Genomic DNA, 27,725 nt, shown 5'->3' with positions numbered 1-27,725 from the left:
AGCCGGTGACTGCTGCCAAATGTCTCAAGGCAATTGGTCCAACCCCAAAGTGTCTTCTCTCTCCTCTGCATGTGCATCACATGCAGGCCTCCAAATCTGAGCAAGATGATAGGTCAGCTGGCCAGGAAAAGCATCACCCTCCCCTTCCTTCCCCCACTCCCCCCTCCCTCCCTCTCTGCACACTACTGTACATGCATGCATGCACACACCCCCCCCACACACCCCCCCACCCCCCCTCTTCTCTGCTCTTTTCTCTCACACACTTTCTTTTAGTTTCATCCCACAGACCCGGCTCCCCGTAGGCTGCAAAAATCGATAAAATACCAAAACTATGAACGAAAAAAAACAGAAGGCACAGAGGAGGCCGGGAGTGATGTAGACAGCTCAGTGTTTTATTGGAATCAGACCAGACAGGACTAGCCCGGCTGTTACACTACATTTGGCACAGAGTAAGATAGTGTGACCAGGAACAGCCCTACCCCTGGGTGCACGAAGCTTCACTACACACCGACTCTACTGCACACAGAGCAACCAGCTCGCCTTCGGATCACTGTACAGTACACACGACGACAGTCCTTCTCTGTGTGTGCGTGTGTGTGTGTAAGAAAGAGAGTGAGAGGAGGAGAGAGACAAAGAAAGAGAAAGTCTATGTTTGTCTGTGTATGTGGTATTTAGTGTGTGTGTGTGAGCACGTGCGTGTGTGTGTGTGTGTGTTTGTCTGTCTCTGTGTGAAATGAGAGGTAATTCAGCTGCTGGTTTTCCACATTTCCTGTAACCCGGCTGTAACAGACCTATAATAGTATAGTTATAGTATTGTACACAAAGGTTTCCTCCAGATACACTTTACAATAATAATAATAATAATAAAAAAGAGAGACAAACAGACAGAGAGAGAGAGGGAGAGAGAGAGAGAGAGAGAGAGAGAGAGAGAGAGAGAGAGAGAGAGAGAGAGAGAGAGAGAGATCAAAAAGAAAGAAAAGCTTTGAAAAAAGTCAGAAAAGCGAGTGATTTTGGCTGAGTGAGATGGCTGCTGGGGCGGGAGCCGGAGGGGGAATTAGTGTTTTGGTAGAGGGAGGGGGCAGAGAATACTGACGGTAACTATGGAAACAGAAATGACGAGGATGAAAAGTCACAGACCAACAGGAAAAGAGAAAAAAAAAAAAATCACGCATTCGCACACAATGACCGTGTACATTCACGACGAAAACGCCCACGGGCCAGCACACTCTCACCGGCGGGACAGACACACAAAGTGACAAAAGTAACAGATGGATGAAATCGATGGAACCAGCGGGACGCTTTTCACTGCTACACCTGTCACACAGGCCGCCTGTAACACTCTGCTCCAGATAATTAGTTCAATAGCCTGTAACTCGCAGTTCAGCATTCACTTTATACACACAGACAGAATGAGAACGTGTGTGTTTGTGTGTGTATTTATGTGTGTGTGTGTGTGTGTGTCAGACAATGAGAGCGAGACGATTTGCGCTCCAGATCGACTCTATAGATTCAGTCATGGGCCGATGAAACAGCAACAAGTGGAGGTTTAACATAGGAAACAACACTGTACAAACGAAAAAAAAAAAAAAAAGCAATAAAACCGACAGACAGAGTACGGATTCAATCATACCACAATCCAATAGAACACATCTTTAGGAAATAAACAAAAACCGAACAAACAAAACCATAAAATATATAGATAGTCAGGGTATTGCACAAAGGGTATTTGGCCCTAACTGGTCCACAATAAGAACAGTATAACACAGGTAGGGTGCTTGTCCATGCGCCACCACTCTCCTTTACTAGCAGACAATACCAACACAATACAGCCACTCAACACAGGCTATATACAAGCCTCTGCACCCAACACCTACAGTCCACATGTGTATGGGTGCTGGGGAGAGAAGCAGGGTGTGTGTGTGTGTGTAGAGTATTTAAAGTGTGCGTGTGGGTATGTGAGCGTGTGTTTGTGTGTGTAAAAATCGATGCAAGTGTGCATGTGGGTATGTGTGAGTGTGCGTGTAAATCTACATAAGTGTGCCTGTGGGTATGTGTATGCGCTTTGTGTGTGTGTGTGTGTGACAGTGTGAGCGTGTGCAGGTGTGTGCATATTCATATTCATATTCATAATAAAGCCAGGCAACAAGAACAACACAATGCAAGTAAAGAATATTCCAAAAGTAACAACAACCAATAGCTTCAAAGTAAAGGAGTGACAGTGTGTGTGTGTGTGTGTGTGTGTGTGTGTGTGTGTGTGTGTGTGTGTGTGTGTGTGTGTATACAGCGTGTGTTTTTGTAAAGGGATTTGTGGTACTACGTGTGTATGCGTGTGTGTCAGCATGTGTGTGTAAATGTGAGTGGGAGTATTTGTGTGTGCGGCGCGTGCCACATTTTATGTTGTTACATCAGTGTGTGTGTGTGTGTGTGTGTGTGTGTGGTAAAGTGTTAGGTCTGCGTCTCCTCGGGGGCGCAGTAGGAGAAGTCCTTGAACTCGTCCTGGTTGATCTGTCGTACGATGGCCTCGTCCGTGGGAGTCAACACGGGATCCTCCTTGGTGAAGTCCTGGTCAAAGTTATTCACATCTCGCTTGGTCTTCTGCAGGCACACACACACACACAGAAAGAGAGAAAGAGAGAGAAAGAGAGAGAGGGGTCAGAGGGGAAAAGAGGAACAAACTCTGTGTCTTTTACTTTCAGCTGACACCACAATCTAGTGCTAGAAAAGTGATATTGGGGCGACATCTTCTGACTAGTAAGACTCACTGCCTTTTTGCATGCCGTCACCTGCATGTATGTGTACATGTATGTAGGATATGTATGCACAGGCTGCATTAGTGTATGTGTGTGTGTGTGTATGTGTGTGTGTGTGTGTGTGTGTAAAATGGTCATACTTGACCATTTTTCCAGCTTTTCAATTCTTGTGGGGATGTTTGAAACCTACCAGATGGTAAAAGTAGTAGTAGCAGTAATGTGTGTGTGTGTGTGTGTGTGTGTGTGTGTGTGTGTGTGAGTGTGTGTGTGTGTGTGTGAGAGTGTGTGTGACTTACAATACGTGGTTTAAAGGGTGGTTTGACTCTCCTCTGCTCCAGCAGGACCCAGTCTATCTCTCTGAAGAAGGGATGGGTCTTGATGGCCTCCTCACAGCCTTGGCTCACCACACAGCCCAGACGCTTGGCCGGGTTCTTGGTCATGAACTACACACACACACACACACACACACACACACACATATGTTTATTATTATACTGCTTTTGATCTGAATTATATCGTCTGTAAACAAACCCTTAAGACGCTCAGCTGGGCTTTCATCCATAACATGTGGAGAGAAGAGAAGGATAACAATGTGGACAATGTTTGCCACATTGGACAATAAAACCAGTGTCAGAAAGTTGATACCATCACAAGAAACTTTTTCAGAGTAAATGAATGCTGTGACTGACATCTAACCCCACAACATTAAAACTTTGGTATAGTAAAAACTGAAGGTATGAGGTGGAAAACTAATCATGTCAACTACTAAATTTACAGTCTTAAAACAGGGTAATTTTAAATACATGAGCCACTACATCGCCTGCAAGTGAGTTTCGGCTCATGAGAAAACACATTTCGAGAGTGTAGATGAAAACCACGGTGACAGAGGGTTGAGTGAAAAGCATTTCGATGCTAATAATAGAGCTGAGGCATTAATAGCACTGTGGATGGTACAAACAAAGAGGCGTAGTGGCAGAGCGTTGAGTGCTGGTGTTATTTACTGTGTCTGAAAGCTCTGGCCCGGCTTGTCCGGTCGTCTGCTCTGTATTGTGCTGCTAAGAGCTCTTTTTGTGCGCTCTGTTGTGGTTTTATGATTGGACTGTTATTGCTTTAACCTCTTTGCTTGCCTTCTTTATTCTTCTCCATATCTGTGTAAAGTGTATTGTACCACTTCTGCGTAAAGTGCACTTTGAGTTTGATTTGATCCGTTTTTGTGCGTACAGCTATGAGGGCAGAGGCGTGGGATGGGTGTATGAGGTAATATGGATAGGAAGAAAATGATTATTGTACATATGTGAGGAGATAGTAATAGTGGTGAGAGTGAAACCTATGATTAGAAAAGTCATATAAAATGGGATAATATCTAGTGAATTAAATTATTGTAAAATTAAACTATTTCTCTTTCTTCTGGGGACGCCTTCAAGGGTCCCCAAGAACCACTGATTTTGATAATGAGATAAAATCTTGAAGTGTATTTACAGGTATCTGGCTCTTCAACTGAAGAAATCAAATAAGGAAATGATGAAAAAGACGATAGAGAGATGGTACGTACAGCTCGGAGGATAGAAACAGCCTCTTTGCTGAGCCAGACGGGGTAGAGGACGTCGTCATGGAGAATCGACTCGAACAGGTCGTCTTCATTATCGGCTTCAAATGGAGGCTGTCCAGCCATCATCTCATACATCAGCACCCCCAGGGCCCACCAGTCCACCGAAGCACCATACTCCAGCTCCTGCAGGATCTGAATACAGCAAAACAACATGGTTTAACAAAACTAACACCAGTTCACAATTCACCATTCTCCAGGTCCTGTAGGATCTGAAGGCAGTAAAACAACACTGTTTAAAGTGGTGGGGACCTAAAATACTGTAACACCAGTCCAGTCCATCGATGCACCAACCTCCAGCTCCTGGAGGATGTAAATACAACACAATGTAGGATAACACAGTGTGGGGGACATAAATACTGTAACAACAGTCCACTCAACCACCACTCCAACTCTAAATACAGGATCTAAAAGGATCCAGGATCTAAATACAGCATAATAACATTGTTTAACACAGTGGGGACCTCAGACACAATAACACCAGTCCACCAAGACACCATTCTCCAGTTCCTGTAGGACCATAAGACAGCAAAATAAAAATATTTTGCTTCATACATGGGGGGGCATAAAATGCTGTAACACCACTTCACTAATGCCCTGTACTCCAGCTTCTGGAGGATCTCAATATGACAAAACATAATATATAATATATAATATATAATATAACAATAATAATTTAACATGGGGGCCCAGTGCATAAAGACACGATACCGTAAACAAAAGCTCCCTCACAGATCCCCATCAACAGTTGTGTGTCCAGTCTAATGTCTTACTGTAAATTAATCACAGTAGTAATTCAACAGGTACCCAGTATATAAAAGCTTTTATATTTGCTGTTCTAAACATCCGGTGTTGAGTAGGTCTTTCCCAGAAAAAATCCTCTGGCACACAGCGCTCACACCAAACAACCCACAACTGTGTTTTGTTGGTGTAGAAAGAAGAAGAACTGGGTAGTTAGCATGAGCATCAAAAGCCACTATGAGTGCACAGACAAAGAAAAGAGCGCCACCTGCAGAAACTCAAACTTCATCAACAGCAAATCTACAAAAAAAAATAACGGCACAGTACTGGACACACTGTTTGATTGACAGGTGATCTCTGGGAAGTGCAGTGCAGAAACACCACAGCAATGAGCGCTTAGCACCAGATGTCGCTTTACCACATTAAAGGAAGCATCAAGGCATCGTGGCCCGGGCTCAGCTCACCTCGGGGGCGATGTAGTCGGGCGTGCCACAGAAGGTGGTGGTGGTCACTCCGTTGATGATGCCCTCTTTGCACATGCCGAAGTCTGCCAGCTTACAGTGACCCTCCGCATCCAACAGGATGTTATCTAGCTTCAGATCCCTGAGAGAGACAGGGAGAAGGAGACACACACACAGAATTATTGTTACTATTGTTATTCTGTAGCTTGCTTTGGCAATACGTCATATGTCATATCAATAAAGCCAGCTGAATTGAATTGAACTGAATTGAATTGAGAAGGAATAGGAGGAGAGGGAGAGGGAGAGGGAGAGGGAGAGGGAGATGGAGAGAGAGAGAGAGAGAGAGAGAGAGAGAGAGAGAGAGAGAGAGAGAGAGAGAGAGAGGGTTCCCATTGTGGCCCTGATGTAAAATTCCATGATTTTTCCATGACTTTCAATAACAAAGTCGGAGCACTTCCATGACCTAAAAATGTTATTCCTTCCCGGTTTGTTTTTTCTAAACGGCTAAGCAGTCTGGTTTCCACTGTAGCTGGGCTTGCTGTGTTGAAGTGGCAATACAATGGATAAAGACAGCTGAAAAACCACCATCTAATGCATTGAATGTGTGTAACGAGTTGGAATAAAAACATTCTCAAGTTCCCTGATGTTCCAGAAATTGCATGACCAGCGGGAACACCGGAGAGAACAAGAGAGAAAGAGTTATGAAACCAGTGAGGATAAACCATCAGAGTTTTCAAGGTCTAAGTGTCTTTTAGCAGTTGTCCCGGAACAGCTTGGGCTCTCGACGGGTGATAAGAGCCTCAGGGCCGAGCGGAGAAGTTTACCTGTAAATGACCCCGTTGCGGTGGAGGAACATGAGGGCCGAGGTGACCTCGGCGGCGTAGAAGCGAGAGCGAGGCTCATCAAACTTCCTGGAGCGCTGGATCTGGAACATCAGGTCTCCTCCGTTCACGTACTCCATCACAAAGAACAAGCGGTCCTGGAAAGAGAGAGGAGAGAGAGAGAGGTGTGAGACAGAGAGAGATGGAGAGTAAGTGTGTGTGTGTGTGTGTGTGTGTGTGTGTGTGTGTGTGTGTGTGTGTGTGTGTGTTGTGGTCCTACCCGTGTCTGGAAGCAGCAGTAGAGCTGGGTGAGGTAGGGGTGGCGGCGGGCCAGGGCCAGGATGCGCTTCTCGGTCAGGGTGCAGTCCACGTCGTCGTCCTGCAGGATCACGTCCTTCTTCAGCACCTTGACGGCGTAAACCTCCTCCGTCCCCTTCAGCTCCGCCAGCATCACCTGGAGGGAGGGAAGGGGGGAGAAGGAGAGGGACAGGGACAGGGAGGGAGAGGAATGAGGGAAGGAGGGAGGGAGGGGGTAAGAGAAAGAGAGGGAGAGGGAAGGAGAGAGGGAGACAGGTATGGAGGGGGTGGAGGAAGGATGGAGAGGGAGAGGAGAAAAAACAAAGGAGAGTAAGGGAGAGAAAGGAAGGAGGGAGGGAATGAGGGAGAGAGGGAGGGAAGGAAGGTGGAGGAGACAGAGAGAGAGGAAAAGGGGGAAAAGGGGAAGGAGGAAGAAAGGAGGAAGGAGAGAAGGAGAGAGAGGGTGAAGAAGAGGAGAAAAGGGAAAGGAGAGAGGGAGGGTGAGAGGCAGGTAGGGAGCAGAGGAAGGAGGGAGAGAGGGAGAGGGAAGGAAAGGCAAGGAGAAAAAGAAGAGGGTGGGAAGAACAGTGAGAGGAAAGGAGGAGAAGTATGAGGTTATAGAAGGTAAAAACATCATAACTTTATCAAAGATGGACGGTGCTGGTGGACAGACTTCAAATTTTAGTTTTGAATCTATTCATATGCACTGCTTGCACCACAATGTGTTCTGATAATATGAAACATCATATTCCACCGTGCACACTTTGTTTCAGTAACAATAGAAAACGAATAGCATTGGCTTTGGCAATGGAAGCAGAGGAGCCAATCAGCTCCCTCCCTGTCCTCCCTACTTCCTTCCACCCCTCCTCCCTGTCCTCCCTCCATCCATCCCTCCTTCGGCCTCCTCGCCCTACCTTGCCGAAGCTGCCCTTGCCGAGGACTTTGATGAAGCTGAAGTCCTTGAGGCTCCTCCTCGGGGCCTGTCCGTTCTCCCTGCCTCCCGAGGAGGAGGAGGAGGAAGAGGAGGTGGAGGTGGAGGAGGAGGAGGAGTGTTCAGGTCCCTGCTGGTCCAGCGACAGCACCCCCTGCAGGCGCTCCAGCTCTGCCAAGTCTGTAGGAGTCCGGGGAAAAACGGTTCTGTGAAAACCAGCTGACTGCTCTTTTCTGTCTTTAAAGATCAGCGTTGGGCTCGTTATGCAACGAAAAGTGAGATTTTACTCATTGTGTGTTAGTCATTTCAAAACTAATGTTATTACTTTATGTGTAAATCCAGAGGAAATCAAAATGGGATTCCTTCCACACAGAAAAAGTAAACTTTTCTCTCACAACTAGCATAGTGAGAGGACAATGACTAATTATGAGGAAAATGAACTGTGGTGGGTGGTGGGGTATTGTTTTTACATAATTCAAAGTTCATCTTCTATCTGGAGAAGATGATAAACTGGTTTTTTTTAGCTACAAAAACTTTGGAAATTGTTTCCCTCCCTTGCGTAACATTGCAATAGGTAGCAATTGTAAAAAATGGATTTGAGGCACTGCATTTAAAAGCCTTTAATTCACATGGGCAAGTATTAACAACGTGACAGAATTACACACCGACGCGCTTCAGCTTGGCTGAGCCTCCGTCACTCCTGAATAAAAGGCTTTTAAATGCAATACAGAGTGCCTCGGAGCTACCCACTGAAATGTTACGCAAGGGAGGGAAACAATTTCCAGAATTTTTGAAACCAAATTTAGTGGAACCTAATCCGAAGAGCATCTGCTCACTTTTATTTTGATACAGACGCTGCACCAAGGAACCTTCCCAACTTCATATTTTTTCAACTTTTTTATCAGTAACAGTAATGTTACTACTGAAATTGAAATACTACTCATTACTGGGAAAAGTTACCACCCAACACTGAAAAGAATTAATTTCAAAATTGTTTGAAATGTCTGCCAATTTGCACCAAATTGTGGTTTGACAACAAAACATTTTTTTAGGAATTTGTGTTTTTGATAATGTGTGTTTCTATGTGTGTTTCTGTGTGTGTGTGTATGTGTGTGTGTGTATGTGTGTGTGTGTGTTACCCTGCTGCGAGGGTGAGGTGGGGACAGCTGGCTGGCTGAAGCTGTCCTCCTCAGTCTGGGAGAGCTCAGGAGGAGACTGAGGAGGGTCCTGCCCTGGAGTCAACTAGAGAGAGAGAGAGAGAGAGACAGAGAGAGAGAGAGAGACAGAGAGAGAGAGAGAGAGAGAGAGAGAGGAGTGGATGTTTATCAAATCATGTGACCATCATGTCTCCCATTACTACTTTCACATGTTTCAAATGTTCAAACAATAACTTAATAATGATAATAACGTCATTTGTGTAGCACTTGTCCAAGGCAAAATGCACTGCAGTGGCCGTCAGAGTGAGGACAGCTTACCTTCCTCCTGCGCTGTGCGGTGTTGGAGATCTTGTCGGGTGTGACTCCCAGGTCAGACAGGACCTTGGCGATTCCCCTGGCGTCCACACCACAGTTCGGAGCTACGTTGGTCTCACACCGCCTGTGCACATTCATCTTACACACTGCATGACGACAAAGGCATATGGAAATGGTTTATGTTAAAATGACAAAATTTTGCAATGCTTCTCAGTGTAGGAATGCTGTTTGACTCATAAAGAAGTGAACTGTAGGACATCTGTCTACACTACCAGTCAAAAGTTTGGACACACACATTTTTCTTTATTTTTACTATTTTTCACATTTTAGAATAATAGTAAAGACATCAAAACAAAGGGAATTGGCAGTGACCAAAAAAGTGCTAAACAAATCCAAACTACCTTATATTTTAGATTCTTTAAAGTAGCCGCCAGCTTTGGAAAGAAATTCATACATAGGCATCAACTTCACTGTTAAGCATAAGCCTTTAGATCAAAATGGCTTGAAGATCATAAAAAACATAATATATATAATCAGGCGTGTCCAAACTTTTGACTGGTAGTATATATACAGCTCTTCATGTATTTAAATACAGTACTGTGCAAAAGTCTTAGGCACATGTAAAAAAAATCGATAAAGCGAAGATGCTTTCAAAAATAATCAAAAGTTTCTAAATGTCAAAAAATTTACTATAAAGAGCAATCTACCGACACACTAATGCAGAAAACAAATAAACATCAGAGACAAAATGTAAGACTTTTGCACAGTACTGTATGTGTTTTACTTGTTCCTGCTCTTCCTCTCCATCCCTTGACTTTATATATTCCCTTGAATATATGCACATTTTGGCTGCAGACTATGATAGCAATGTGAGCAAAATATGATTTTTGTGCATAAACCTGACACTTAACACATCCCTGTGTGATCACATGATAAATAGGACAGCGGAACCACAAGCACAGCCATAGGCCTGTTGCACTCACCCTTGCACTGCAGGCCCTGCCTCATGAGTCCCCACAGCAGGGACCCACAGTGGTCACAGAAGGTGGGGACCTTGTAGTTGTGGATGCTGAACTTATGGGGAATGTTAACACTGAACCGCTGGGAGCCCACCTACAGAGGGAGACAGACACACACACAGCGTTACAGAGAGCCCATTGCCACATTAGGGGAGGAATAATGCATGTGGGTGCATGGAAAACAAATGTTGTAGAGAAAGGAAAGACTATATGGCGTGTGTGTGTGTGTGTGTGTGTGTGTGTGTGTGTGTGTGTGTGTGTGACCGCGCACCTCCTCTGTTGTATCCTCCTGCTTCTTCATCCCGGCACACTTGGTGATGATGAGCTCATGGCAGCGCTTGTGGACCACACACGTGCACACTGGAAGCACAACATCCACATCAAGACACATGTATTGATCTCCATGCATATAGTCTCACGAAGTTTACACAACAACTAGTTTGGACCAAATCATATGATTGGCCAAGAGGCATTCCATCTGTGATGTTATTCAGTAGCCTTTATCCACTGGGCAGCTACAGCCAAGCAATCTGATTGGTAATAGTAATAGTAAAGTAAAAAAAACGGCATCTTGGGTATTATTGTTATCATCACTGGTCGGTCGTCACTTCAGTATTCATTCACATTGACTTACAATATTATGTAGTATTGTCTATTGGCCATATGCTGTGGTGAAATACATCTACAGCTCTATGGCCTTCAGTGGCTGGCGACCAAATCACAGCTGTCATTCACCAAAACATACGCCCTCTTGTGTTCTAATGCTTAAATAATATATGATGTGCAATGTTACTTGAGAAATTGGAATCCGCCGGAGAGAAATACTCACCCTGACACTGGTATCCCTGCTTCCCCAGCACCCCCCTATCAGATCACATACACACACACAAAAAGAGAAAAGTTAGCCTTTCAACCAGACCCTTCAGCCATGCTGAGCTGCACTTTTGGAAACATTACAGAGCAATTAGTGAGCAGTATCAGACAGGTGTGTGTGTGTGTGTGTGTGTGTGTGTGTGTGTGTGTGTGTGTGCGTGTGTGTGTGCGTGTGTTTGAGCGTGCACATGTTTCCTACCAGATAAAATCTCTGCAATGTGAGCAGTATGTGGGTTGTCTCAGGTAGGTGGCCATGAACTTGTGTCCGTTGACTTGATGGACACGTCTTCGGACCGCCCCCTGTCGCCGGCGAGGACCAATCCGCTCGCGGAACACCCGCTCCTCATTGTCGTTGGTTCCTGAGGCTGTCGGGCGAACAGACGCACAAAACAAGCAAGGCCACGATTTAAAGAATGGATGGAAACTTTTGGTAAAAGCAACAACATTTGAAATTATGTTAAATAGAAGAGCAGGAGAAATGAATCAAGAGTTGAAAGAGATATGGAGAAAGTTTTTATGTTTTCTTAAAGGTGCAGGAGGATGCATCATTTGTGTGTGTGCTGTCTTTTTTTCCTTTTTGTGTTTTTTTGTGTTTGTTTTGTTGTATGATGTGTTTTTCATGGATCTGTCAGATATGTTGTGGCTGGGTGATATATGAATTTGTGGTGTGGTTTTTATGTTTTCTATATGCCAAAAAAATAAACAATTTTTTTTAAAAACAAACAAGCAAGTGTAAATCATTTAATTCCAGCACTTTGTTACAATAGAGCGCTTCCCATATCCATGTTCATTTCCGGTTGATTGGCTTTGAACTGTAGTTATTGCTAATAACCTGGATGAATTCTGTTGCATGTTTAATCCCTGATCCCTGATTATGGCGCTGACTAAGAAAGGAGGTTTAAGAAAATGGCTTAAGTCCATTGATATGACACCATGCAAAGTCAATGTTGGCCTGTTTGAAACTGCTTCAGAAATCTGTGGGCACAGATACGATCACAGATGGCTGTTTCCCACCCTTGTAGCTGAGTGAAGGTGATATAATTGAGATATAAACTGCAGTCTGATGTTGCTGTTGGTATGTGCAAGCAGCATAAACTACTAATAAAACAGCCGAGAGTGTTTTGCAACATGTCCATGTTTCTGAATAAGATTTAGTGGAACATTTCAACACTTTACAGCGCTGCAGACATTTCATTCTCAATCTCATTTTCCGAGGGGTTGGTATACATGAGGGTCATCGAGACGTTCAGTCATTCAATGGTCGTATAGCTCTCATCTCCCTTCTCCCTCCCGCCCACTCTCTCTCTCACAAAGACCCCAAACCTACCAGAGGCCTATGCATATGTGCGCTTACGAGTGTGCATGTGTGTGTGTGCTATTTATACTTTCGTGTGTGGGCACTTAAACGAAGGACGGCATATTAAAATACTCCTCCTCAGCAAACACCAATCCAACCAGCATCCCCCACCCCCCCCTCTCCATCTCCATCTCCCAGGATAGAGAAACGCTTTCTGAGGGTAACCTTAAGACAAGAGAACCACCTCCACTCTCACTCCCACGCACTCCCTCTCTGTGCTCCTGTCCTACTTTGCCTTTCTCTCCTCTCTTTGGCTCTCCCCCTCTTTCCTTCCTCTCCTCTTTCGCTCTCGCTCTCGCTCTCGCTCTCTCTCTCTCTCTCTCTCCTGGGTGCGTTATAGATGTGGTTACTGCTGAGCCTCTCCAGAGTTCTATTACAGACAGGGTGTCTAGGGACTCTGTGTGTGCATGCGTGTGTGTGTGTGTGCGTGTGCGTGCGTGTCTTTGTGTGTTGGGGGGTGGGGTGGGGGGTGGGGGGGTGGAGGGGGTTGCAGAACAGCTAAACAGGCCATTACTGGGATCACTGTGTTTTACATAATACATCATCCATCTGTTCAGGACACACACACACACACACACACACACACAGACATACTGACAAGGAGGGGTTATGGGGCGTAACGGCAGGTAAGAGCGATCGCCGTGGAGACAGACGTACTCTGGACCCACTGAATGACCAATTGGGACACGGCTATTCAATAAACACACACACACACACAGGCATTAAATCTTCTGCAAACACAACAAAGGGCCAATAGAGAGCAGAGGCAGAGCAGAGGAAGAGGTAAACTAATGATGGTGAAAAAAAGAACAAATATAACATTATTGAAATTAGTTTAGTTTATAAGCCTTATGGTGATAACAATATAATGTTGAGTAATATGGTGATTGTTGATACATTTGTACTAATGGAGATACTACCGATGACATGTGAAGACCAGCGGGAGAGGATTTAAAGGGAGATGGAGCAAATAAAAGGGTGAAGAAAGAGAGAGCAGGGAATAAAACAAAGAGAGAGAGAGAGAGAGAGAGAGTGAGAGAAAGACTGCAGATGGCCAGATTAGGTCAGATTATTATTTTTCACTTCCTGAGACAAACAGATAAAGAGAGGAGAGGAGAGGAGAGGAGAGGAGAGGAGAGGAGAGGAAAGGAAAGGAGAGGAGAGGAGAGGAGAGGAGAGGAGAGGAGAGGAGAGGAGAGGAGAGGAGAGTCTCTCCAGCCCCGGAGCTGCAGAGAACAGATTGCACTGGGGGAAAAAAAATAAATCTGCTAAAAATACCACCTCTTCCTCTAGTTCTCACCCTCTCTCTCTCTCTCTCCATCCCTAACTTCTCTCCATCTCTCCCTCCTCTCCATCTCCCTCTACACACACACACACACACACACCGGTATATATATCAGCATACATTAACATGGCGAGCGCGATCAGGCCAGCTGAACCCTGGGAGGAGGTTCAGGAGTGGGTGGAGAGCGGGTCGTGAGGTCACCAGAAAGTGTCCAATCAACATTGAGGAGGGCATGACTCGGAAGCCTGAGTCTGTGTGTGTGTGTGTGTGTAATCCATGGCTCAATCTCACCTACTATTTTAAGACTATAATGCCGCTGCACTCCTTCTTCTCCCTTCACTCTCTACTGCTCTCTCTCTCTCTATCTCCACTCACCGCTATGCTCAATCTATCAGTTTCACCCCGCTCTCCATTTGCCTCTCTGTAGCCTCTGGGGTCCTCTGCTGCACCCTCTCCCTCTCCTACCCATTCTGTTCCACCTTCCACACACACACACCCACACACACACACACACATGCACACACACACTTTCACTGGAAGGCAGAGGAAGGTTTCTATTTATAACCAGGTGAGAAGATACACAGGTGCAGGTGAAATCACTCTCATCAGTCAGCGTCTATGTGTGTGTGTATGTGGGAATGGGTGTGTATGTTCACGTGTGTGTGCTTTTGTGCGTGTGCATGTGTGTGTGTGTGTGTGTGTGTGTGTGTGTGTGTGTGTGTATGTGTGTGGGGGTGGGGGAGGGTTAATTGAGAGACTTTTAGGATGTTACCATGGTTAATCAATACAAACAAAGAGGACGGGAGAGAGAGTGAAAGAGAGAGACAGGCAGAGAGAAAGAAAGCGAGAGAGAGAGAGAGAGAGAGAGAGAGAGAGAGAGAAAATTCTATGAAGTGACTTTCTAGGAAACCAGGAAGAGAAACATGAAGGCCCGAGGCTTCAGGCTTAGTCTCTTCTTATCGTTCCATCTCTCTCTCTCTCTGTGCATGTGTGTGTGTGTGTGTGTGTCTCCTTTCTCCATCCTTTTCTCCTCTTTCTGTCTTTGCGCCAGTGAGAGAGTGCGTTGCAGGTCTTACCCTCAGTGGAGGATCCGGACAGATCGATGACCACGTACACCTTCCCCTCCGGTTCCAAGTCAATCTGCACAGAGAGAGAGAGAGAGTGAGAGAGAGTGAGAGAGAGAGAGAGAGAGAGAGAGAGAGAGAGAGAGAGAGTAAATCAATGAGAGCTAATACAGCTGAATAGTGCGTGCAGCAGGGGGGCTTCCTCCAGCACAAACAAACAGATAAACAAACCAAACCAACATAAATAGAAGAGGTCATCATTGTCGTCAAAGGAGGTCATTACCTTCACCATCATCACCCTCATCTTCATCACTATCATCAATCATTATGCATTAATCATTATCATCATCATCACTATCATCGTTATCATCATCACCATTATCATGCTCACTATGATCATCACTGCTACCATCATCATCATCATCGTCATCATCATCATGCCTTGATAATGGCTGATGTTTGCACTTTTACAATGTGTCTTGTTTGTGTAGATAAACCATAACTACACCATGGGCCTGTACAGAATCTCTACTCGTTAAAGTCAATCAGTTTTATCTCGAAAACTTGATTCTCTTATCATCTTTTTCCACTGTTATGTATGTTTTTACCACTTTTATGTATTAAACGAACTTAAACTAAACTAACTTAACTCAACATAGCTGTAGCCACAGTATATTTGTGTAACTATTTCAGGTGAGCAACCATGTATTCATCCACGTTCAAGCCCCCATGTTGGCTAACATCCCCCCTGCTGAAGTGTCCTTGAGCAAGATATTGAATCCCTCCCAGCTCCAGGGCTGATGCACTGTAGCTGACTCTGACCTCTGACTTCTGAACTCCCTGTGGATGTGGGCAAGAGAAAAGAGAATTTTCCTATGGTGATTAATAAGGTATCACACTCATTATCTTTATTATTATTATTACCATAGTGGATGCTATCCAGGAGGTGGGAGTATTGACCACAACACCATCATAAGGTCTTAGAATAAATAAAAAAAAACAACAGAAATCGCAATATGAACTACGGTAATATTCAAATTGCAAGGGGATGCAAGGAAAAGGCGATTCAGCTTCCTTAACAAGTTGTTCTTGTGCTTTGTGGAGTTACTGGCTAAAAGGTTTGCAACATTGCATGTCAGAGAAAATAATGCTTGTAGAGTCGCATCCAAACCACCTATTTTTAGATCATCAGTGAGCCAAATCTGTTCTGTGATGGACTGTCAACAGACTGTAAAATGGTAAGAATTAATACCTTTTGTAATGCTAACAGGGACGCTAGACCAGCTAAAAGACAGACTAGTTGTTGGGAGTGTTGAATAAGATCACTGAAGGAGAAGCAACGCTACTGAATACACCTGTGTTAAAATCTAACAATCCTCTATATACAAGGCTTGACCAGCAGAAAAACTGAAGAAAAAACTAAAATTATATATCATATATCGACTTTAATATTCAATAGCTGATTAAATCATTACATAATATATTAATTCTTATTAATCATTATACTGTCATTATATATCTTTATTTAGCTAAGAGCTTCAATAATAAGCCATAGAGAATTTTACTTTCATACCAGCAATCATTCTGTAAGAGTAAGTGTCATTAAAATGGAGGTACTCTCATTTTGGAAACTTTTTATATGCATACTGCAACGTAAGAATGTACAATTGAACACAATCACAAACAGTATATGCGTGCGCACACACACAGAGACACAGACACACACACACACACACACACACACACACACACACATACTTATCTAACAAAAAATGACATCACTCCGCTATAATATACATGCAATTACAGAGATTAGAAAAAGAGTGAGGGGGGGGGGGGGAGCGCTAGAGACACAGAGGACACAGGAAGAGAGAGAGAGCAAGAGAGAGTGAGAGAGTGAGAGAGAGAGAGAGAGAGAGAGAGAGAGAGAGAGAGAGAGAGCAAGAGAGAGTGAGAAAGAGAGCTTTAAATCCTTAGTTAAGCTCTGGGACAGCAGCAGATCCTCTTATGCAACAGTCAGACACACACACACAAGGCAGGCACACACATACACATCCATGCATTACTGAATATGAGACACAAAGATCATAAACAGAGAAATATGCAAAAGCAATGTCCATACAGCCCCCACCCCCCTCCTCCTACCCCCTGCCTCCCATCAGACACACTCACGCACACCATCTAGCCCACTGGCTGCATGACAGCAGCATGGCAGTGCAGAGGCACACAACCATGAGGAAAGGTATTTAATAGACGTGCAGTAGGAGTCTTCTGTGGATCATATGGAATTCATGAGTCACCCAAAAAGCTTGGCAATAGGCACTTAAATTACCGTGAATATCAGATGAATATGAATACTGTAAATGCTGGAGAAATTGCACTTACTGATCCCAGGTGACCAAAGGTACTGAAACAAATTACACTATGTAAAGCAGAGTCGTTACATGTATATATTTGGTTGCATACATTTTATAGGTCCAAAAAAGATGAAAAAATACGCTCACTGCTGCATTCTCCTTTGTGGTGCATGGAAAGTTGGCAGTCCATATTAACAAAGAAGGTTCTCATACACTTATATGAACTCATCATCAATTTTTATTGTGTGATCAGTGTTTCTGTCAAAGGACCTTTCTCAACAGAAGATGCAGAGGGGATATGTGTGTACGTGTGTGTGTGTGTGTGTGTGTGTGTGCGGGCATTATTCCTTCTTTGTATGCATGATACATAACAACTGCATGGGATTTGTAACCCATAAACACCACCGGATTCTTGATGTCTACCCTTGAAAATACTGTGCTAATCCCCGAATGCAGCCTCTTGCGTAACAGCGCATCTCAGTGGATTTCAGCTGGAAGATGGACTCAGTGTAATTTGGTATAGTGTGGAATAAATGGACGACACCGTGATTGATTCAGAGCTCAGGTCCTGAGGTAGCACGGCAGCCAAAAACCACTGTTCCCCCGTCACTAGTTATATAGGGCCACTTTAGCGGTTCCTCCGAGCTAATTTTTCTATTGAGATCAATAGGAATTAGGGCTACAAGACCGATTAGACTGTACCAATATTCCATCTCATCAGTCTTCATTTGAATCTTTATTTGACCATTTTCATGCCAAAAAAATCCCCAAAATACAAGCTTTCAACCTTTTCTTTGCCTGGTTAAATAAAGGTTGAATTGAATTCAGTGTCTTCTTGTATTCTTGGCAGGGTGGCAAAATAATGTATACAGCATTTATCATAATCATTATCATATAATAACCAAACTCCATTGAAACCCATATTATGAAATTGTTTCAGGTGGGTGAGCAGCTCGTAAGGCAGGTTTCATCACAGCTTTTTCTCACTGCCACTCCTGAAGCTGTTGAGTAAAATACCAACACATCACACTGGGGTGACTTCTGTGGTCAGCCATCTGCAGTATTACAATAATAAACATACTCATCCATTTGTGTAGAATCTGATTAAAATGCCACATTAGAATCACTTCAGCTAAAAGGCTTCCCATAGACAACCAATGTAGTATGTATAACTTAGTGGTAGAGTCAGGGAAAAACCTCAGTCATATCAGAGATGGATGACATGACAGGCCGATATCCAATTCTTAATTAAACACCAGTGTCAGCCTAATATAATGGGAAATCAACATACCCTAAGAGAAATACTAGTCTGAAGGATTCCTGTTCAGAGTGACCAGGCATTTCTCTAAGAAGTTTTAACATAAGAAGTCTGCAGTCTTGCCTCATATTCATCTTTTAATGGGTGGTGGTGTGGATAGGGTTAGAGAGGTGACAGGTTTGATCCCCGCAGCAGTAAATCTACGTCTATCAGCAGCCACGTGTCCCTGAGCAAGACACTGAAGCTGACCTGCTCATTGTAAGTCACTCTGGAAATGCTCAATACAAAGTTGTAGCTTGAGTCAGCTCAGTTAACCTACACAAACAGTTGGGTTTTGACTTTGGTAGCCAGCTAACTAGCCAGCAGGCTAATGTAGCAAAGCAAGCAATGTTTACATGCAGCTAGCCATGACTAACACAAGCTTCTATTAGATAGCTACAATAGTTATCAGATGTGTTAACAACAAGACAGTGAGGGGTGCACTGCAGACACTATGCTGACATTATCTAAACACAAAATTGATCAGATGCATCCTTGGCAAAATTCTCAATTCAAAGAAAAAACCCCGCAGAAATGATCCAGTTTATTACAAGTTGAATACTCAATTCTGATTGGCTAATGAACGCATTCTGAGGTATGTTATTTCTGAATAACAGACCACTGTTTCACATGTAATCATATCCCTCTGCAGTCAAGAAGTCTGGTCCATTTTGTTGATTTCTAATCAAAAACTAGTAGAACTTAGTGCCAAACCAAAAATATGTTGTTCCTTGATGACTGCAGATAAACTTAGATTAAATCTGACCAATATTACTTTTAGTGTAATCAGAGAGCACAAAACATTTGACTGCTGGTAAGAGGCCACATGACAATCTTGCTGGATTTGTTTACTATATGTAACCGGTGGTTACAGTTCTGCTACAGCGTTGCCAGGGATGCTACAGAGTTGCAGTCCTGCTGAACCATTTTTGGCAGAAGCTTGTAAATTACTTTTGCTTGTAATAAATTCATCAATATTTCATGTCAAATGATTAATGTATTTAGTAAGTAGCTGTGTAATAAGTGGGATAATGTACAGCGAATCGGCCATTATTGCAAAACAATGTTATCATTATTAGTGTTACTAAAGATATTATTATGCATTAATGACCAGCTCAGCGTACACCTACTGAATTCTGTTGAGACAACAAAGCTGTACATTTAGAAAGGCAGCCAGCTGTTCACTATTGTTATGCAAGAGCTAGGACCTCCACTATGGCTGCCAGAGGCTGCGTTACGTCACCTGACAGGCTCTCTATAACTGTCTACATTCACATAAAACGTCTAAAGGAAAGTAGCTGCATTCACATAGAATTTCCCAGAAACTTTTCTCTGTGGGGAGTTTCTGTATAAGTGATGAATGGCTGCAATGGAAGCTCATACACAATACCAGACTCAGCTGGCAGCACACCTGGGGCAAATAGTATTTGGAAATACTTTTTGTGGCTTGTTTTAACCTACTGAAGTGCCAGATAGGTGGGGTTAGCCTAATAGGATAAAGTTTTGGCATCACAGAAAAGCATTTGAAAGTCAACTTAGTTTACTTTTCTGTGATTGTCAAATCACTTGTCTATATTTGAAATGTCCTGATACAATAAACCTCACCCTTCCAGCAGGTTAAAACAAACGGTAAGAATTACTTCTGAACTACATTTGACCTTGGTCTGGTTTCCGTGCATGTTTCGTATTTTGAGTGAAAAAGCCTCCAGTATTTCAGTGTATTTCAGTCATCTGGATATTTTACCAGGCCTTTCCACAGGTGGTTCATATTAGTGAAGTTCTTCAAAAGTCTAATTATTTCTGGTCAATGAATTGTAACCGGACTTGGACATAACATGTACACACACACACACACACACACACTGAGGTGCCCTGCCCTGACAACAAAAGAGGGGAGGAGAGAGCTGGAGAATCTAGTTCACCTCATTAATCTGGTTAGTCCAATTAGGACACTGATACAGCCAGGGAGACCGATCACTTCACATACACTCACTCACGCACGCACACACACATGCACAAAAGCACAGTGTGTGTGTGTGTGTGTGTGTGTGTGTGTGAGTGTGTGTGTGTGATCTGTGAGTGTCTAGTGTCTAGGGATTCTAAAGTGGGCTTCAGAGGGAGGCTTGGTTTAAACACACATACACGCTTAACTCTATTTCCTTTCTTCTACCCACACACACACAGTCAAAAACAGTCCCAAACACACACACACTACTGATAAAATAACCACTCACACACACACACACACACACACACACACCATATGCAGCAGTACAGAGAAGCACTCAACCAAGCAGACAGGGCACTCAAAGCTTGCATTATATCAATACTGTGGAGCTAACCCCCTCCCACTCCCTGTCCATCTAGCTCACTATCTCTCTCTCACTAGACAGCACTCTTTCTCTTTCTCTCTCTATCTCTCTCTCTCTCTGTCCCTCTGTCTCTCTCTCAGGAGCATTTAGTCTCAGTGACAACCTCCCACGTCCATCTGTCAAATAACAAATTTCGCGCACACACACACACACACACACACGCACAAGGCCCATGCTGAGTGAGACAGTGTGAGAGTCATGCATCTTTAATATAACATCACAGACGGCTAATAATGTAAGAGGAGCCGAGCTGGGGGTGAGTGTGGGGGGTGGGGGGTGGGTGGCTGCGATTCCGATTGGTGCTCGACTGCATCAAAGCCCGCCGCCAGAGCAAGCGGCGGGTCTGCGGTCCAATAGCGTGGCGGAAGGGAATAGAGGCAAGAGAATTAGATTTAGAAGAACGGACATTCCCAATCAAATCAGCCTGTCTGTTCTGCCATCTCAGAGATCACATCGCTTGCGCTCAAGACCAGTGTTTGGTATCCAGCTGGACCGGCAGACGGCATGATGGGCAACCTCTGTAGATCTGGCAGAGTCACCGCCGTTGGATCAGTCTAAATGAAAACGCATTTCATATAGACTCAAGCTGCTGAAGGGAGCATTGGAGCTAAAATGAGAGACAGAAATAGTCAGAATTTACAGCCTTTCTCTGATCTAACACACAGACAGACATACAAAAATACACACACACACACATAAGGTCAGAGAAAGAGAGAGGGGGGAAAAAGAGTGTGCATTTCACCTGCTGTCCCAGCGCTCTCCTATATCAACCCATTTCTTCCCTTTCACTGAGGACATGCATTACACACCCTCCAGGAAACACATACACACACACCAAAGATTCCAAAGGTTGACCTGATTTGGCATCAGTGGACAGAACACTGCGCTTGTGTGCGTGCGTGTGTGTGTGTGTGTATGTGTGTGCGCGTTCGCTTGTCTTGTCACCGTGGCGACAGTGTGTCAGGGCATCTTAAGCCCAGTCTGTCCTACTTCACCATCAGGTCACCATGGGGTGGGGCCTATGATGTCATCGTCCGGCAACTTGCCACAGTAAGGGGATGGAGGCCGGCCTCTGATTGCGGTCCTCCAGTCATTAATCCTGGTTGGTGTAAGTATGAGCTAGTGTGTCTGCGTGTGTGTGTGTGTGTGTGTGTGTGCTGCTGGCTGCCTCAGAGTGTCAAACAGTGGCTGGCTGACATGTGACGTGGCCCGGGTCCTGTGTGGAAACATTACACTGTGTGGTCAGCGTGTCTCAGGCCAAGGCCGAGAAGCTCCTACCAACCAGTTGTATTTACATGTACACACACCTTACTTCTACACCTCATCTCTCCCTCTCATCCTTTCTCCCTCTCCGTGTTCACCTCCTCTGCCTCCTCCCGTCTCATCCCTCCATCATCACTCTTTCTCTCTCCCACACCCGTCCCTCTCTGTGTATGCCTATCTATTCCTCTTCTTTCCCTTTCATCCCCCACCATTTCTCCCCCTCATCTTTCCATCCTCGTTCCACCTCCTCTGCCCACTCTCCTTCGCTGTCTCTCTCTCTTTCTCCAGGGTATCTGCAAGTTTCAGAAACCCAAATTTAAGACTCTTTAAAATCTTTTTAATGCCACCTGGAATTGAATTTAAGACCAATTTAAAAAACAAAATAAAGAAACAAAGCTGGCAAAACCAGCCTATTTCCGCCTGAACATAGCTAATCAAAGCTCTGCAACTACAAATGGGAAATTAATTGTCAGGGGACCTGAAGTCTGATTGTGTTTATTAAAGCAGTCACGGTGACAAAAAAAATGTTTCACACATCTAACCCTGCGCTGTATTGATATATAAAGGCTTTGCGGTTGCATCACAAATCTCCTAGCAACCGCTGGCGCCAACATGAAGGACTCGACTGCACAAATAACGGCTAAATATATAACAACCTGGTGAGAAAAGAGAGATACCTGAAAAAGACTGTGGTGTGGGTGTCCATTCAGTAACAGTATATGTAAAAGTGAATGGTCTGATAAGATAGATTTGTTTCCAAATTTAAGTTGCTGTGACACAGTAAATATTGTTGTAGCTTGAGGCTCAGTCTTGGCATCGTTAGCTAGCTAATGACCCAGTAGGCTAATTTAGTAAAGCAACTAACGTTATTGCTAACATGCTACTATTAGCCACTACTAACGCTAGCCTCTACTAGATAGCCTTTGTTAGCTAGTGTGCAAATCAAATGTGTTTACAAGATATTGCTGGACCACATGCATCAATGACAAAATCATCACTTTCCAGTCAAAAACAGCACAAAAATTAACCATGTCTATTGAACTGTGATGGCCAAGTCAAAGCCTGTGTTTAGAAACGCAAGTCGCTGAAGAGCTGAGAACTTCCAATATGGCCGCCAGCGGGTGTCTTGAGTCACCTGAAAGTCCGCTTAAGAGTGGACAAGCAGCGCAGAGAAACCTGTTATTACATGGTGAGAAAAATAGGACCTCTAATATGTATTGAACACTATAATAATAAATTCAATTTATTATAAGACTTTTTCAGACTTTTCAAGGTCCTGCAGATGCCCTGCTCTCTGTCCTTTTCCTCTCTTCGGCATCCTTACCCCCCCCCCCCCATTTCTCTCTCTTTTTCTGCGTTTCTGCGGGTAAGAGGCAAGGCGGCTGGCTGTCATGTCACCATGGGGACGGGCTCCACAGAGCATCTCAATTACTGAGTGGGACAATTAATAAGCATCAAAGCCTGGTTAATAATTCACCGGCAGCACAGAGCTGGAGACTGGCCCAAAGCAGAGCCAGCCGGCCGCTCTGGTCCGCATGAGATGGAGAGATGGCAGAAGACAAAAGAGGACAGGAAAAAGAGGGAGAGTGGCAGTGCTGAGAGGGGAGAGAGAGAGAGAGAGAGAGAGAGGCAGAGGGAGATGAGATGAGATGAGTGAGGCAGCAGAAGGGCGGAGGAAGTGAGAAAGACAGAGGGAGAGGGCTGATTGTGGGAGAGGAGGTGAATGGGCTGATGGTAGGATAGTGGGAGAGCGGGAGAGGTGAATGATGGGAAGGTGGAACGGGTGATGCAGGGAGGAAAGAAGTAGGCCTGTGTGAAAGGTTTCATTCCCAAATGCTACATATCTATTTTGGGAAAGAATGTTACCAGATGTTCATTGTTTCATCTTAAAGGAAAAATCCACCCTAAAACAAAACGATGCACCAGTCCATTTTATTGCTGGGTGTTGTATTTTTCTTATTGCTAAGAAAACATAGACGAATTTTCAGTTATCTAAAACATTAAAGGTAAACATCAGGTTTTGGTGTCAGTCCCTCAGAATCAAAGAGAAAGGGCTTCTTTCTAGACACCAATCTCCACTGACAGTAGCCTCAATAGACCACAATGCAATGCTGTTACAAAACATGTTGTGTTTTGTGTAAATAGTAGTAGTATAATAGTTATGTAATCATAGACACGCCCCAGAGTTCACTAACTAGTTGGCTAGCTGCTATATTTATATACCCATATACCCACCTTTGCCTTAAAGTTACTACCCTTTCTCTGGGGGTTGTTGAAAGGCATTCTGGGAAAAGTAGTACATCACTAACTTAAGTAGAAGTAGACGAGGCAGGTTGAGGGAAAGTGGGTACACCAAAAAAGTTCATTATGACAATAATTCCGGGAATGCATCACAGATTAATGACATCTAACAGTGTAACAGTATCCGAGGGTGGATTTCTCCTTTAAGATAACTAATAACTTTACTTTCATGCCAGCAATCATTTTGTAGGGGTAGGTGTTACTTTTTTTTCTCACATGACTCATTTTGGAATAAAACACTGCATACGCACTGAGCAACTGAATAACTGATGAAGGAGGTTGGTGGCTCTGCTTGTTGACACATATGACTGAATACATCTCCCTCGCTGACTATTGATTTAAGGCAAAAGGTGAAGAAAAAAACATAATTGATCTTACCCAGACAACCTATTAACAATTATATTTTACTACAATGCCCACTGGCCTCCTTGTTGAATCTGAACACATCACCCTCTCCCCACTAGAAGCTGAGTGAATAGAAAGCGATTCATCTACCTCCACCTGTGGAAACAAACGCACCCCTGCTGACCTATAGGATCTATGTTGCTGCAAAACCGCTATGTGACAAGAGGAGAAAGATCCAACAGAGGAAGGGGATGAATATAAGGGGGTGTCAGAAGGAAGCAGATGAAGACACGAGAGAGGGAGAAGAGGGGAGACAGTCGGGGGGAAATGGAGGGAAGAAGGGGGAGGGAGGGGAGGATGAGTGTAGGCAGATGCAACGAGGATCACAGAAAAACCAGGGTGGGGGAAATAAGCAGAAATGCGGTAATCTCCCATTTAGGAAAGAACGGGGGAACACGTGGGTCCAAAAACCTGAAAAATCACATCGCTAATGACTGTGGGAAAGAGTTGACATGGGGGAGAGTAGGGGGGGTAAGAGGAGGAGTAATGGAGTAATGAGGGGTTGGAGGGAGGCAGGGAGGGGAGGTGGGAGGGAACTGTGTGTCAGAGTGCTGTGAGGCAGATGTATTGACAAGCCGGCTGGCTGATCAATGGGCAGGGGTCAATCAGCAGAGTGATCCATATGCTCTGACCTTACTCTGGATCGCTGGGGGACGGGGTGTCTGTGTGTGTGTGTGTGTGTGTGTGTGTGTGTGTGTCTGTGTGTGTGTGTGCGCGCACGCATGTGTACTTATGCATATTTATACACCCAAGTGCATGCGTCTTGATGTATGTACAGTATGTCTTTATTTATGTGTTTGTGTATGTGTGTTAATGCATGCTGTGTATACACATATAGTATAAGGTTACATAACAGCACATCAACAAAGTCCCTCTTTAAATCGCCCGTCCTTCGCTAGTGGAATGCTTGTCCTGAGATCACCTTCATCTCACAGCTAATGTAAAGTGGGACAAGAGAACACAGTATTGTGACTGTGGACAAAGGCCCAAATGGACACTATAACAACCACCAAAGCTAAGAGGGACCTTTTGGGAAACACACTGAAGTCTCCAAACATCTTCCTTGTTGAATTCCTGTTGCATTTTCCTTTACAAATCTAATTCTAAAGGGGGAAAAGGCAGGGGCACCTCCTATCTCTTCCAGTCCAAAGAGCCGGGAGGAATGTGAGGAATGGAGGAAGGACGACTACAGGTCCACCCAGGACGACCGAATCAGGTTGATCTAGTGCGTGTCCAGGCAGCTCCCGTGTCACTCACACAAGGACGGATAGCTGCAGTGTGAGAGCGGGGGAAAGGTGAATGGCCCTTCCACAGCTCCGTACAGGTGACAGAGAGTTTTTGAAGATGACAGAGGAGGACGTGGCCCTTTCGGAGACACCTGGACCAAACCAGACCAGACAAAACTGGACCTCTGGACGAGGTCTCAGCACCCACACACACACACACACACACAAACACATGGACGACAGACATGAGCAATGGATTACAGAGTCAGCAAACGCACCCACTGCCCTGACAAAGATAGCGAATGAAGACGGTGGTGATGATGATGGTGACTGTTGCGATGATGACCGTTCCCGCTGCTCCGAATCAGATGCATCGGAGTGAAGGGAGGACACGCGTACACATACACACACACACACACACACAAAATGTTTGACATTTGGGGGGACTGTCTTAGCATAGAGGTGAGATGAGCGGTTTTGCGACTGGAAGGCCCGACCCGAACTGAGAGATGCTCTGGAAACCCTTCCCAGGATGAATAAAAGTTAAAAACAACTTGTTTTTGTTTCCACACACATACACAGTTACATTTAGGCACACTCACTGACACACACTCCCATACACACACCTAAACACACTCATCAAAGCCCCCTTAAGCACATACCCAGTCTTCATAGTGCCTGGTCCCGTTCTGCAGCAGGTCCTCCAGCTGGATGGTGCAGTTGGCCACGAAGTCGTCGTATCCGATGGGCGCATCGTGGAAGACAGACAGCTCCAGGCTCCGGCCCTCGCGGACCTCGGTGCAGAATTCCTGGTGCCAGGCGGGGCTGTTGGTCTTGGTCCTGGTGGCGGTCTGGCCCAGCCGGGTCTGGTCCAGGTTCAGGGCCAGGTAGGGGTCCAGCAGGAAGGAGCCGCTCTTCCCCACAGCGTGACGCAGGGCCCAGGGGGTCGGCTTCAGGTCCACCGCCTCACACACTCGCACCTTCAACAGACCGCTGAACACAGGCATGGCCCCGGGCTCCTGGGCTCAGCGTGTGTGTGTGTGTATAAAAGGATGAAGGTGTGTGTGTGTGTGTGTGTTTAGGCTAGTCTGCCCGTTCCTCCTGTTCCTCCTGTAAACGGTGTGTTTCCTTCCAATGAGTGGAGTCACTGCACAGTCCTGCTACATCCCATAATGCCACTGGCTCCTTGGACACTCAGTCTAATACAGCCATATCAGAACACTGTGTTATGCGCACACACACACACATACACACAAACACACACACAAACACACACACACACACACACACACACACACACTCACGGGACAGCTGTTGGGCCCCTGATGGGTTGAAAAACGCAGCAATAACGCGAACACACACCCAGGAGAGGTCGCTTGCTGAACCTTCTCGCTCCCAGCCGCGCGGCTCCCTTGTTTGTTTACGGTCGGTCCCGTGCGCCAGACAAGATTCCCGTTTCGGCGGAAATAACGAGGCCGGGATATAAATGGCGATGAGAGAGAATACGGGTTAACGGGCTCCGGTTGGGATCATCGGAACCACCGGAGACTCCCACCCGTCTTGTCTCTCCCGGGTCAGGGTGGGAGAGAGCGCGAGCAGCCGCGCCTAGCCATCCGGGATCCGTGCTCCGTTTCCACCCCGCCGCGGCTCGTGCGCTCTCTTTGGGGATAATCTCCTCGCTTCGATCTCACGGTAACGCGATATTTGCGTGTGCTCTCGGATATGAATGCCTTTTCCCCCCAATGCGGTCGTTTCGGGCTCACGAGCACCCCAAATACATAACGGTGCTCCCGATCTTTTTTTTTCCTTTCGGTCCTTGCGCGCGCC

At 45.0% G+C, this 27,725-nt stretch overlaps 1 protein-coding gene across 2 annotated transcripts; it reads right to left on the bottom strand.

Annotated features, from left to right (window-relative positions):
• Window positions 1-387: 387 nt before the first annotated feature.
• On the bottom strand, window positions 388-27,725 carry prkcea (protein kinase C, epsilon a). Of its 2 annotated transcripts, XM_071524023.1 has the most exons (16): window positions 26,561-27,725; window positions 14,690-14,753; window positions 11,171-11,336; window positions 10,928-10,962; window positions 10,370-10,458; window positions 10,063-10,192; window positions 9,083-9,225; window positions 8,747-8,849; window positions 7,824-7,826; window positions 7,591-7,787; window positions 6,660-6,833; window positions 6,383-6,537; window positions 5,562-5,700; window positions 4,303-4,491; window positions 3,047-3,193; window positions 388-2,595 (listed from the first exon to the last, which is right to left on the bottom strand). In XM_071524023.1, exons 1-16 carry the CDS (start codon window positions 26,903-26,905, stop codon window positions 2,446-2,448), a joined length of 2,229 nt encoding a protein of 742 aa, XP_071380124.1. In that variant the 5' UTR covers window positions 26,906-27,725; the 3' UTR covers window positions 388-2,445. The 2 variants fall into 2 exon arrangements, with proteins under 2 accessions (XP_071380124.1, XP_071380123.1); XM_071524022.1 differs by lacking the exon at window positions 7,824-7,826.

This window comes from Centroberyx affinis, unplaced genomic scaffold (assembly GCF_046629955.1).
Source record: "Centroberyx affinis isolate AG114_WGS23_722 - 3 ecotype Tasmania unplaced genomic scaffold, CSIRO-AGI_Caff_v1 ptg001131l_1, whole genome shotgun sequence".
NCBI classification, from domain to species: domain Eukaryota; kingdom Metazoa; phylum Chordata; class Actinopteri; order Beryciformes; family Berycidae; genus Centroberyx; species Centroberyx affinis.
This window is presented reverse-complemented; position numbering and strand designations above follow the sequence as displayed.

Bases quoted from the DNA above. Each gene is read 5' to 3' on its own strand.
- prkcea (XM_071524023.1), bottom strand. From the start codon at position 26,905: ATGCCTGTGTTCAGCGGTCTGTTGAAGGTGCGAGTGTGTGAGGCGGTG. The intron at 11,337-14,689 runs GTAAGACCTGCA...TTCGCCCGACAG, and splicing joins GTCCGGATCCTCCACTGAGG to CCTCAGGAACCAACGACAAT. The intron at 2,596-3,046 runs GTAAGTCACACA...GTGTGCCTGCAG, and splicing joins CACCCTTTAAACCACGTATT to AAGACCAAGCGAGATGTGAA.